The 13949-nt window shown below is 49.4% G+C and overlaps 1 protein-coding gene across 2 annotated transcripts in view; it reads left to right on the forward strand.

Annotated features, from left to right (window-relative positions):
- Nucleotides 1-13949, forward strand: part of FGF12 (fibroblast growth factor 12) — a 306312-nt gene that overhangs the window by 138632 nt on the left and 153731 nt on the right. The window contains exon 1 of one of the 2 annotated variants that reach the window (XM_030576184.1): nt 4083-4158. The exons of the other annotated variant lie outside the window; for it this stretch is intronic. Within the exon in view, the coding sequence (XP_030432044.1) occupies nt 4110-4158 (49 nt within the window). The 5' untranslated portion in view covers nt 4083-4109. Of the gene's footprint in view, nt 1-4082; nt 4159-13949 lie in introns of those variants that run through there. 2 annotated transcript variants of the gene reach the window in all.

Here is a 13949-nt window from a genome sequence, read left to right on the forward strand (position 1 = left end):
TGTGGCGCTCGGGGGGGGTTCAGCGGCGCTTGCGGAGGGGAGGTGTTATGGCGGGGTGGCATGCTTTTTTTTTTTTTTTTTCTTGGGGCGGCAAAAATGTTAGAGCCGGCCCTGTAAGCCCTGCCCCTCTTGGGGATAGGTGCCAAGTCTGGGCTGCTGGGAGGCACTTACCTCTGCTAGCATCCAGGAAGAGAAACCCCCTTCTGGGGCCCGGCAGTGTGGGTGCCTCAGCCACTCTAGCAAGAGGAGGAAGTGGGGGGAATGGTCCCTTTGCAACTTTGAGCCCCATGGTTTGAACATTCGCCCAGAATGTGGGAGACCCAGCGAGAGAGAGGAACTGAACAGGGGTCTCCTGCCTCTCAGGAGCATGTCCTGACGCTATCGTATAGTCTGATGGGGGTTTCCCTTAGTCTCTCCTGTTTTAAAGCTGTTCCACTTCAGATAAATAATTTAAATAGTCAATGGAGCAAGGGACTGATCCCTGGGTCTCCCCTGCCCCATGGGTGCCCTAACCACCGGGCTATACAGCCCCTCCCCCTGGCCTAATCAATTCCATGAAAAGTTTTTGTGTTTTGGAAAAGTTCCTGACCAGCTGCAGTAAGTACTAGAGAGCCATGCTCTATTTGTGCGCTAGGTATTTATATTACCAGAGTATCCAAGCACCCCATCTGTAATCCAGGCATTATCACAGTACCTCGGTGAGGTAGGGCAGTGCGATCTCCCCCTTGTATAGATGGAGAATGCAGCCCCAGAGAGAGTTGCCCATAGTCATGGAGGAAGTGTGCAGCAGAATGGAGACTCAAACTCTGGTCACCTTCATCCCAAGTTCACACCTGGCCACTTGTCCCATCCTTTCTCCCTACTCCTGGCCCATGGAGCCTGTAACTTGTCACCTGATGCTGGCTCTGCCTCATTCTTACAGCTGGGTTTAGCAGCATCCTCTCTCACTGTTACAGTGAAAACTCTGGATCCTCCTTGAGCTTTTGGGGAGAAATTCAGCCCGTGCATAGTGGCAGCACAAAGCCTATACTCCTATTCCATCCCATGGAAGCCCTCTGTCAGTACTGCATTGGGGGTGGTCTCACACAGCTGAGAGCAGAGGGAGGTTTGGCAGACTCCAATGAAAGCTGGGATAGGTGATGGTTTGAAGGGCAAGGACTAGGTAGGTAAGCACCTCAGGGCATGCTGCAATCCAGACTGAAATTCACTCCATGCAGCAGGTCAATATGAGGCCTGTACACCACTGCCATAGGCTCCAGCGGTGCAGAAACTGCCCCCCGGCCTGGCTGCCTTTCAGTGATGCTGTACGGTCCACTCTGAGGAAAGGCTCCATTTCAGTGTGCTTCATATTAGGAGTTTTACTTCCTGTGGAGAGGTTTCCAGGCTGATCTCTAGGTGAGGGATTTCCCCATTTTGGGCACTTTCTTAAATTGAAGGCAACTTTCTCAAAAGTGCTTTTCATACAGCATAGGAGCTATCCTGCCGAGTGTGGAATTCCCTCCTGCAACAGGAGCCAGTGCTAACTTTGACCTGGCAACTAACTTGTAGGGCTTTCAAAAAACAATTGATGAAAACCCCAAAGACTCATTTTGTCTATATAAGTGCAAAGGAGTAGCCTGCTAAACCAATCGGTCCCTGAATGATTCCCTGTGTCAGTAATCTGACCCCCTCTTCTGAAACACTGCAGCCTGGAGAGAGTGTGGTATTAAAGTGTGTTAATAGGGGACAGGGTTTCTCCCCCCAGGAGACACACTTCTTCCACCAGCTTGTACCAGTTGCTTTAATTGGACCAAGTTCATTACCTTAATCCCCTGAGACCAGAGGTGCAGCAGGGTTCTGTTGCTGCTGTGAAATGGAAACTGAGAAGCCCTCCGGTGGCACTGTTTAGCCCTGCTACCCAGGGTGTGTCTGCCTGGTAGGAATAACTATAGTAAATGGCGAACAGCTGCCAAGCTGAAGAGAATCCTGCCTGTAACCCTTGGCAGGCAAGGGTGAGTGTACAGAGCAGAAGGGGAGGAGGAACTGGGGATGTGGACTCAGCACAGCATGGGGCTTGGCAGCGGTTCTCAAACTTCATTGCACCGCAACCTTCTGACAACAAAAATTACTACACGAGCCCAGGAAGGGGGACTGAAGCCACAGCCTGCCCGAGCAAAGCACGAGCCCCACTGCCCCAGGTGGGCAGGCCAAAGCCGAAGCCCCAGGCCTTCAGCCCTGGGCAGGGGCCTATAACCTGAACCCTGCCACCCAGCGTTGAAGACCTGGGGCTTCAGCTTGGCCCAGGTAGTGAGGCTCAGTCTTTGGCCCCAGCAAGTCTAATGCCAGCCCTGGTAACCCCATCAAAACAGGGTCACGACCCACCTTGGGCTCCCAACCCATAGTCTAAGAACTGCTGGGCCAAGGAACTGCAAAGCCAAGGTCCCATGGCCATGCCATTGAGAGCTTTCAAGCAGAACTCCCCACTGGTGGGCCTAGGCTCCACGGGTTTCTGAGTCCATTCACTAGGGCCCGTGCCCTTCGGGCTTAGCCCCCAGCTGTGTGTTCAGCTAGGACCCAGCAAAGTGGGCGGTGTCCCCAGACAATGGGAACATCATCTTCAAAGGTTCAGCAAGGCAAGATATACTGTGTGCAGTTCTGGTGTCCCATGTTCAAGAAGGATGAATTCAAACTGGAACAGGTTCAGAGACGGGCTACTAGGATGATCTGAGGAATGGAAAACCTGCCTTATGAAAGGAGACTCAAAGAGCTTGGCTTGTTTAGCCTGGCCAAAAGAAGGCAGCGGGGGGATATGCTTGCTCTATATAAATATATCAGGGGGGTTAACGTTAGGGAGGGAGAGGAATTATTTAAGTTTAGTACTAATGTAGGCACGAGGACGAATGGGTATAAACTGGATATTAGGAAGTTTAGACTTGTAATTAGACGAAGGTTTCTAACCATTAGGGGAGTGAAGTTCTGGAACAGCCTTCCGAGGGAGGTAGTGGGGGCAAAAGACTTTTCTGGCTTTAAGACAAAGCTTGATAAGTATATAGAGGGGATGTTATGATAGGATCGTTAATTTGGGCAATTGATCTTGGATTACCACCAGATAGGTCTGCTCAGTGGTCTGCGGGGAGATGTTGGATGGAATGGGAACTGAGTTACTGCAGAGAATTCCTTCTTGGGTGCTGGCTGGTGACTCTTGCCCACATGCTCAAGGTTTAGCTGATCGCCATATTTGGGGTCGGGAAGGAATTTTCCTCCAGGGCGGATTGGCAGGGACCCTGGAGGTTTTTCGCCTTCCCCTGCAGTGTGGGGCACGGGTGGCTTGCTGGTGATTTCTCTGCAGCTTGAGGTCTTCAAACCAATTTTGAGGATTTCAATAACTCAGTCCTGGGATAGGGGTTGTTATAAAATTGGATGGGTGGGGTTCTGTGGCCTGCCTTGTGCAGGAGGTCAGACTAGATGATCAGATTGGTCCCTTCTGACCTATGAGTCTATAAGTCTATGAGTCTATAAACCCTCCCCGAAGCAGAGGCCAAGGCAGCTATCAGCGAGTAGAGGCCCAAATACAGGGTGACCCCCCGCTACCCCGTGCCCCCAGCTCTCCGGGCAGGGACAGCAGGCGGTTGGCAGTGGTGCCGGTGGCCCTGGCTGTCCCTTGTCAGCGGAGTCCAGGGCTGCAGCCCTGGGCGCTGGGCACCAGTGAAATGTGCAGGCAGGGGCAGGGCACAGGAGCTGGTTCTGGGGAAGGGGTGTAAGGGGCGATCCTGGCTCCCGCGGTCTAACCCCCTGGGCCGGGGGCGTTATCTCCGCCCGGGGCTGGTCCGGGGAGTCGCTCCCCCCGGCGGGCTGGGATCCGCAGCCCGTGCCCGGGCGCGCTTGGTTCCCCGGTGGTTCTCCCGGCAGGGGGCAGGGCTGGCGCTTCCCAGAGCCCGGCCCCTCCCCTGGAAAGTCCCAACAAGCCACGTTGGAGCAGTTCCGAGGGCTCGGAGCCGCAGCGGCTGCTCCGCCGCCTGCGCCCCGGCTCCGGGCGGCCCAGGGGCGGCTGGGGACGGCTCGCGGTTCCGCGCAGCGGCCCGGGGAAGCCAATGAGGATCCCGGGGCTTCTCCTGAAGCAAGGCTCGCACATGCTGCAGTGTCTCTGCGGGAGGCGCCTGATATCCAGCAACAGCCCAGGTGGGGCGCGGCGGGGGGACTTCCCTTCCCTGGGGGGCTAGATTCCCTTCCCCCCCCGAGCCCTCCGCCTTCCTCCGCCCCCGGCCACTGCTCTGCCCCGCTGGCCGCTAGCCCGGCCGGGGCGGGGGGTGCCAGCCCCTTCCTTACCGGACTTCCCCCCTTGCGTCTGGAGGGCAGCCGGGGGCGCACAGCCTCCCCATCGCGCCTGGCTCCCTGGCGCTCCCCCGGGCGCCCCTCGGCTGCGGCTCCTTGGGAGCACGGGGGACACCGACCCGCTGGCTGGCAAAGCGTCTTCTGCCAAAGAACCGAGAGTGCCTTGTGCAGCTCCATCTCCGGGCCAGTCCCGCTCTCCCGGGCAAGGGGAGCTGCCCTTGGTCCTGAACCTCGCTTGTCCCCCGCCCTTGGCAGAAGACCCCAGCGGGTCAATCTTTTGTCTAGGGCCTGGGAAATCTAAGGTTAAAGCGTCATAAGCTTAGTTTGTCCAGGCGTCCTGAGAGGACGATGTTGTTTAAGGTAAAATAGTCAAACTACCCGCTTTGATTTTGTTGTGGCTTTAGTGTGCATGGTGAAGAGTCTTTGACAAAAGTGAGAAATAGTTCAAAGGTGTTGTGGTTCAGACAGGCTTGGGGGGGGTTGGGGTTGGGGGGTGAGGTTTTTTGTAAAATAAATTGTTAACTCTTTCTCCCCTGCCCCTCCCCCGTGGTTGACTTTCTTGCATTCCGAAAACCTACAAGTCTGCTTTTTTGTATAAAGCAGTTGGATCAAAATAAAATGAACCTATTTTCCTTCTTTCCATAAAATTCAGGATTGTATTTTTAAAGAAATATTTCTGGTGTTGTAAGGTCTGTTAACTGCTTTATCTTGTACCTTTTAAAACAGAGACATGGTTTTGTCTTGAAAACGTGTGTGACTTTTCTCCTAACACTCTTGGTGGTAAGTTGGTGGATCAAAAGACAGTACACCCCAGACAAGTCACTTTTTTATTCATTACAATGCATACTTTTCTGGAAGGCATTTTTTAAAATACACTTCCTAAAGCAAAAGATGATTATTAAAATCTTTATTTAAAATGTAATAGTGGTACATATTTCAGCTGAAATCTGGATAACATTGTGTCTGTCACACAGGCACTGTTTCTGACCCTGCAGTGGCCATATATATTTTTTTATGCTCTGAGCTTTTAAATGGTGTGTGACTTGTTATCTAGGGGTTGAAGCAAGAAACTGAGACCACAAAGCAAGAATGTGCTTAAGTCCATGCTTAAAGGTAAGCATGTGCTTATGTGTTTACCTGAATAGGGGGCCAAGTATCAGAACCCACTGAGAGTTTTCTCAGGCTCTGCCATTGTCTTTTCCTAGTGTTTTGGGGAAGTCACTTAACCGTTCTGTGCCTCAGTTTCCCAGCTGTAAATGTGAGGAGGGTAAGACCTGCCATATCTCAGGGGGTTGTGAGACTTAATCTTTCTAAAGCACCATGGACAAAAGGCCTAACAGTGCAAAGCAGCAGTAGCAGAATTTTATTATTTATGGGCATCTCTCAAAGGGTACCACTTGAGACTTGGCTGGTTCTGTGTTCCCGTACCAATATTTACCTAATCTGAGGATCACCGTAATAACTAGGCAGTAAACATCCAGAAGGGGCCTTTTTTGTTATACCCAGAAGGACAGCTGCCATTTGTTGGCCTAGTAAGAGGTGACTTGTTTTCTTATGTGCAAGCCCAATCTCTGGGGAGAGAAATTATTCACACCTCCCACAGAAATACTGCTCATTTTCCCATTGAAAGAGTCCTGTGCTGGGGAACAGTTTGTTGCTGAGGTAAGTTTAAGTTCCCTTTTGGTCCAAGCAATGAGAGAGCTTGTTAATTGCCCAGAGCCACTTGTTTATGCCTGGTCGCTCCCAACTTGAGCTGGTGAGGGTAATTGGTTCATAACAATAGGACAGGCACAGGGAGTCACATAGAGGACTGGACTTGGGACTCCTGAGGCTATTCTCACCTCTAGCCAGGAGAAAACTCCAATAAATGTCATTATCAGCTATGCAGGGCAATTGTCGCTGGATGTGAAACACCAGGCCTGGTTCTCACCTGAGTGGTACACAAAGCTAGAGTTTCCGTCATAGTCCTAATAAACAACCACTGCATGTCATTCAGAAAGTCAGGACAGCAGAGGGAATAATAATGCCTGGGTGTAAATAGTCCAATCTCGCTGTCATATACCTGGGATATAACAGCACAAAAGATTTAAAACATAAGAACGGCCATGCTGGGTCAGACCAAAGGTCCATCTAGCCCAGTATCCTGTCTTCTGACAGTGGCCAATGCCAGGTGCCCCAGAGGGAATGAACAGAACTGTCATAAACAGATAGCTAAGGGTTAATGTCTCTTTCACCTATAAAAGGGAACCAAACACCTGACCAGAGGACCAATCAGAAAACAAGACTTTTTCAAATCTGGGTGGAGGGAAGTTTTGGGTGTGAGTCCTTTGTTCTTGGTCTGTTCTCTCTCTCGGCTCAGAGAGTGATTTTTCTATCTCCAGGCTTTCTAATCTTCTGTTTCCAAGTTGTAAGTACAAGGATAGTAAGACAATAAATAGGTTTATATTGTTTTTCTTTTGTATTTACATGTGTGTAGTTGCTGGAATGTGTTAAATTGTATTCTTTTTGGATAAGGCTGTTTATTCATTTTTTCTTTTAAGCAATTGACCGTGTACATTGTCACCTTGATACAGAGACCAATTTTATGTCTTTTTCTTTCTTTTTATATAAAGCTTTCTTTTTAAGACCTGTTGGAGTTTTTCTTTAGTGGGGACTCCAGGGAATTGAGTCTGCAGCTCACCAGGGAATTGGTGGGAGGAAGAAGTCAGGGGGAAAATCTCTTTGTGTTAGATTTACTAAGCCTGACTTTGCATACCCTCTGGGTGAGGGGGGAGAGAGATTTGATCTCTCGGTACTTATGTTTCAAGGACTTGAAGCAGGGAAATCTGGGAGGAGGGGAGGAGGGGGAAGGGAAATGGTTTATTCCCCTTTGTTGTGAGACTCAAGGAATCTGAGTCTTGGGGTCCCCCAGGGAAGGTTTTGGGGAGACCACAGTGCGTCAGACACTGGAATCTTCTGGCTGGTGGCAGTGATATCAGATCCAAGCTGGTAATTAAGTTTGAAGGTTTCATGCTAGCTTCTCATGTTCTGAACTCTAAGGTTCAGATCTGAGTAGGAAAGTTATGACAAGAACTGATACTCATCAAATGATCCATGCCCTGTCGCCCATTCCCAGCTTCTGGCAAAATATTTAATAAAGGGCTCAGGAATCTAGCAGAAAAAGGTCTAACATGATCCAATGGCTGGAAGTGGAAGCTAGACAAATTGAGACTGGAAATAAGGGGTAAACATTTTAATGGCAAGGGCAATTAACTATTGGAGCAATTTGACTGGGTTTGTGGTGGGTTCTTCCCCCACCTCCCCAATCATTTTAAAATCAAGACTGGATGTTTTTCTAAAAAATACGCTCTAAGAATTATTTTTGAGCAATTCGATGGCCTGTGTTGTACAGGAGGTCAGGCTGGATGATCATTCTGATCCTTGCTGACCTTAAAGTCTCTGAGTCTCTGAGTCTATTGACCATCATGAGGTATTTGTGTGGCCTGACATTGAGCGAGAGGGAGCCAGTAAAAGTGACAGTAATCTCCAGATCCTGGTACAACCTTGCCATGTAGCTCAATGGTGTTAAAACGTAGACTGCGTATTGCTAGTTTAAAGCCCTGGGTCTCGTGTCTGTTTCCATTGTCTATCTGAATTATTGGAATTTCTTCTTCATTGCTTCTGGTTAGGCTCCTTGCATTATTTGAAAACACACAGTTAAACTAAACACGGCCATCCCTGGAGAGTAGCCGCCCAAGGCCACCCTCCGCTGTCTGCTAGATCTCCTTGAGCCTATGTTTGGAAGAGCTATGACCTGGCAGCCTTGCTTCCCCAGCAGCCCGCTGGGTTTTGACACCTGCCCGGCAGGCAGGATACCACTGGAACTTGGTCAAATCAAACCATCTCTGTGAAACTTTTCAATTGTAACAAAATGGCAAATTCAGATGAAAAAAATGTTTAGTCTGAATTTTTCTGACCAGCTTGAATCGAGGTTGTAGATACCTTGTTCTTTGAAGGAATAGTAGTACCTGTCTCTTTCTACAGAACTTTCCATCTCAAGGGCTTTGCCAGGGAAAATAATCCCCAAACTAGATGAAGGAGAAGTGAAGGGACCTTGTCCTTTTGTTTGTGTTCTAAATACTATGTGCACCTGTGCTGGGGTATAAGTGACAGGGCTGCTTGGAAAACGTTGACCAAAACTTCTCACTTACAATGTCATGAAAGACGTCTCCTGCCTTCTGAGCCGCTCGGATACACAATCAGATCTACACAAAATGCTGTGGTCAGAGTTTGCTTATCCCAACTTGGAAAAATAACTCAGGCTCAGGCCAGCTGTGTGCTGCATACTTCCTCTGGCACAGCTCTGCCAGTCTGGGATGTGAAGAGGTGCAGTACCTGATCAACAAGCTGTGCTGGCAGAAGCCCCTCGGGAAGCCATAGCTACACCAGCAAAACGGTGCTTTGACGGGTATCCCTGAGATCACTCCTGGGGGTGTGATTTTACTATATTGGTAGATAGTACAGCTCCGCTGGCGTAACTGTACCCACACTAGAGCAGTATATTGGTGTCCCTAGACTAGTGAAGTGCTCCTAGGGTAGACATAGCCTCGTAAGTGTATATATAAAATTGGGGATTTTAAAATGTTTGACAGGGAACCAGCTCTTTAAAAAAAACTCTTATGGCTTGTTTTCTGATTTAACTCTGGAGGTGACCAATTGAAATGCTGTGCATAGATTTGCTGGTTCTTGGCCACTGGATGGCAGAGGGTTGGCTTTGTTTTTTCTGGAGTTAGGTGTCGATTCAGCAAAGTACTTACTTAATCATGTGAGTAATCCCATTAAAAGTTAAGCACGTTCCTAAGTACTTTTCTGAATCTTGAATTTAGAGCATTCTGAACCTGTGTCTCTTGTCTCTAGCCCACTGAAGTGTGTGATCCCTTTCCCCACAAAAACTGAAGATTTTCTTGTATGCTGGGCAGTCAGTCAGTTTGAGAGACTGAAACGACAAAACCAGATGGCACGAGCATCATGAAAAGTCCAGTGGGCTCCAAACAGCAGATCAGGTTGCTTATGCCATGCTAGTACACAAAGCTTTCATTTGTATGAATATATGTTTGCTTGAAAGGCCTTTAAATAGATTCTTCCCCTTGGAGGAAAGGAGATGTGTAATGTTTGATAAAAAAAAATAGCCTCTTTTCCCATAGCCCAAAACGGTGTGGAAGCTGGTTTTGTATGGCAAAGCATTTTTCTAAATGGCATGTGTATGCCTTTCTAGTATTGTGGCTGTGATTGGCTGCTGGGTCTATCTGCATGTGCTAAACTGCAGTCCTGGAGATCTGTGAAAACAACCCAGCAAAGCCAATCTCAGCTGGGAGCATGGAAGCTGCTGCTAATTTTGTGATGAGCCACCCACCAGCCCAGTGTGAGTCATTATCATTGTTTTGTTTTCCAGAATTCAGCAGTTCACGTGTCCAGGATCCAATCTCTGGATTATCTCCATACTGGTGTTTGTTGTACATGGCTCTGTCTGGTTTGGGGAAAGGAATAGACAAACCAGTCCTTTTTTCTTTCTCAAAAGACACTTTAAAAATTTATTTGTTCACCGCTTAGTCCCATCTTCCTGCTTTAATGCACATTAACTAGCGTTGCTTCCACTTAACCTTCAAACTTTCTCTGGTGCATCAGTCGTAAGGAATAGTTCTCATGCTGATTATAAGGCTTTGCATCTTGAAAAGTGCTGGGCAGACACTAGCTAATTAATCCCACAGTAGGGCATGAAATATTTTGCCCATTTTAAAGACATTGAGATGAAGTGACTTAACCAAGTCGTTCATCAGTTCTGTGTCAGAACCAGGATTACCGTAGAAGTGTCTGCCTTCCTGGAACACGACTGGAAATTCCTAGCTGGCGCTTATTACCAGCTGGCTCAGAACCTGAGAGTACTGTCACCAGATTGTTGTGAGTGAACTATGTGGCTAGATCCCACTTGCTAGTGACTGGGGTCACTCACTGGAGAAACCCCTGCTGGTTTCAATCTCTTGTTACAGCTAGTCCCACCTGGAGCCACGAGAGGCCCCCAACCCTGCTCTCAATCCGGCTGGGCCTGGGTAAAGTCCTAGTCACTGGTTCTAGCTCTGGGATGCAAGAGCAGACTCCTGGGCTCCGACCTGTAGCCAGCCACCCTTCCTTAGCATGTGGGCTGCTGGGCCATCTCCAGCCAACTGCCCTAGCCCCTAAAGCAGTGCCTGAGCCTTCCCGAGTCACCTCAGTCACTTTATATGCGCTCCCTTGGGGCTGCACCTCAGCTGTTGCTCCCTCATTTAACCCCTTGGGGACAGCATGGCAGGAAAGCAAAGAACGCAGGCTCAGCAGAGGAACTTCTCAGCCAGTCATTTGCCTCATAAAGCCCTTGAGAGTTGCAGATCTTTGACAATCACAAAAGGCCAGAGGTGTGTCTCTGAGTCCGCTGTTCCTGTGAGTCCGAGGTTGGTCAGTGTTTCAGGCTGCACGGGTTCCCCCCTGCAAGCCCTTTCTGTGTGTGTGGCTGTGGTTGGCTCCCGTTCAGAGCAGGGCCGTAGTCATGAAAAAGGTCCCTGTCGATGAGCCAGGTGCCCAAACTCTCAGTTTCCTACTCTGGGGCAGCAGAAAAGCTGGAGCCGGCCCTGCCTTGACACAGCATCAGGTTTCACGCCATCGCCACTCAGTTCAAATCTCTGCGTTTTAATTAACTTTCACCCCCATTTCCTCTGTCCTCCTGAGAATTCCTGACACAGAATGTATCCTGGGATGGGGGGGACCCGCAGCCCTCTGAACCATGTAGAGGTTTGACCCAGATAAGAACTGTGCAGCGTGAGCTCACCTGCACCAAATACAAAGCTGTGTGCCAGCTTATGGGTCTCAGCTCGGTGCCTCTCCTGTCCCTGTCAATATGGGCCGCCCTTTACCCCAGCATTTTAATTCCATGCTTCTTGATGGTTAAAAATGGCCTTGAAATCTGCCCTAACTGATTTACATCAGATGCCAGTGGGGCTCAGGGTCTTAACTGTAACCGCTGGGTTTCTTGTTCTGTGTAACCTCTGTGCGATTTTTGTAAATATTTGATCAGTTGCTCCAGCAAACTTGTGAATACTTGGGTTCGGCTAAATTGGCTGCTACTTTGCTCAGGAGCTCTTGGTAAATGGGTGATGGATCACAGCAGCAGTGATACTGGATTTTCTTTTTTCTAGACAGTACACAGAAGTTCACCTTGCTTTTCTCTGTGCTTTTGCGTGTTGCCTGCTCTCTGAGCTTGTGGAGGTCTTTGTGATGAAGGCATTGCCATTATTATTTTTAAATGAAAAAGCAGCACCCCCATGTGCTCTGTATGGAACCTGGTCCTTCTATCCTTGTATTTGCAGCCTTTGGTCATTAAATGCACTTCACCCAAGCCATAAGCTTAATCTTAGATTGTTTGGCACGTATCCCAGTGTGGGGTCTTGACTGAGATCTGTCCTGGTTTGCAGTTCATTCACAACACCTATGTAGCTGGGGTGACATGAGCGTCTGAGTTCACTTTTTGTTAGCTCTTTGAGGTCAGAAAGGGGGAATTAAAGGAGTAAAATGACTTGTGCTGCCCCACAAATAAATACAGAAATGCAGTGAGGTGGGAGACGCTTGTCAGGGTTTTATTGTAGGAAGCTGGATGCTTTGGTTTTGTGAATGGATATTATCTCTGTTTGGCATATCTGGCTCTTGCTGAAAACAGTTATTTGAGAACTTAACACCACACAATTCATATGCTGCAGATCAGTCTTGTGCCGTGTTTGTTAGTCCTCCGACAGGTCACTGGCACGATGAGCGTCGCCCTCCACGGCAAATCCTAGGCTTTAGCCCTCGAGCATAGGGCAGGAAATCATTTCTTTTCCCTGCAAAAATTGATCAAAACAATTTTTTTCATTTTGAAAATGGTTTGTGTTTGTGTTTAAAAAAGCCCCCAAACATGGAATTTTTTGATGAAAATATGTTGAGTGTCAATGTCATTTTTGTTGAATAGCCCTTTTATTATCCATATTTATTTGTATGCTCACAGTAGCCAGAAGACCCAGTCGTGTGGCAGGGTTGCGGTGTGCTAGGCGCGCTACAGCACAAAAGAGAACGACGGCCCTACGCCAAAGAGCTCAGAACCTGAGTATGTTTTCTGTGGGAAAACTGTTTGGATGGGAAAATGCAGCCCAGCTCTTTCGCCTTGCTTGTGTCTAGTGCCCTGGGGAAGAGACCTGAGCAGCGCTCCTGCCGTGAAGTGTTTCAGAGGGGAGAGGGATAGTCTCCACCAGAATCAGGGAAGGGTTACTAATTTCCATCATCTGCGCTTTGCCGTGCAGACTGACAGGTTACCTGTTGATTGACCCCAGTCTGTGTAATGACACCCAGCACCCGTAGAGGTCTTTCCAGCCACGGGCCGCAGGAGGGTAACGTCTCCGTTTTATTTATGAGAAGTGAGAGGCAAGTGACTTGACTAAAGTCACATGCTGCATCAGTAGCAGAGTGGGGAGGAGAACCCAGGGCTTGTCACTCCCAGTCCCACCCAGGAGCAGTGCCACGGTTTTTGCCACCCTAGGCAGCAGCGCTCCTCCTCTGACCATTCAGTGGCGGGGGTCCTTCCACTCCACGTTTTCGGGGCACCTTGTCGGCGGGTCCTGGAGCGAGTGAAGGACCTGCTGCTGAATTTCTTCCTAAAGCCCGGAGCAGAAGGACCCCTGCTGTTGAATTTCTGCCAAGGGGGGCAAAATGCCACACCCCAAATCCTGCCACCCTAGGCAACTGCCTAGGGTTGCCGAGTAGAAGCGCTGGCCCTGGTCCCACTCCCCTCTATCTCCTAGACTCAGATGCCCCCATGTGTGGAGCTGACAGACACAACTGCTGGCTCTTTGCCGTGGGAGGTAACTGTCTAAATTAGCCCTAAGATGGCAGGGCTGAGAGACACTCAGCCAGCAAAGGAACCGACACAGAGCAGAGCTTGGGCAAAGGGTGGCAGGTTGCCAGTCGAAGCAGTGCTGGGAGGTTGTGTGTGCTGGGCTGGAGGGGGAGTTCTCCCATAGTCTCAGCAGATGGACAATGGCAGCTTGATGGTTTCACATGGAAACTGGGAGATTGTAGCCAGATGCAAAAGGCTAGCGCAGTGAAGCATCCATGTGGGACCTCAAACACCTCCCCCGACTCGGGCCTTGGGACCGCCGTCTGTGTATTCACAAACGCAGCCCATGGCTATGTGTTTGGTGACTGTGATCTGAGGTCACTGAGGAGCTGGGAAAGCTGCAGATCATCGTCCCCCTACCACGCCCTGTGGCCTCATAATATACCCACCCCTACAGATATTTCAGGTAGGGCTGGCAGGGCTCATGTGGTAAGAGGGTCTGGCTGGAATTGGAGGATGGAGTTCACCAAACCTGACCCTCTGCATAAGTCACAGCTTGGCTGGGGAGGGGTGGTCAGTTCTTTTCCTTGCACAGTCTGGATGTGGCAGCTCTGTTTCTCTGCTACCCCTCCTCCAGCTAATTCTGTGCAGACCTCAGAGAACAGCCTACCAGTACGGATGGCAGGCATGTGACTGTAGAAGGGAGAAAGGCAGAGTATTTCTATTATTTATGGACAATATTCATTTGGTTGGTAGGATGCCACTG

This window comes from Gopherus evgoodei, chromosome 9 (assembly GCF_007399415.2).
Source record: "Gopherus evgoodei ecotype Sinaloan lineage chromosome 9, rGopEvg1_v1.p, whole genome shotgun sequence".
Lineage (NCBI taxonomy): Eukaryota > Metazoa > Chordata > Testudines > Testudinidae > Gopherus > Gopherus evgoodei.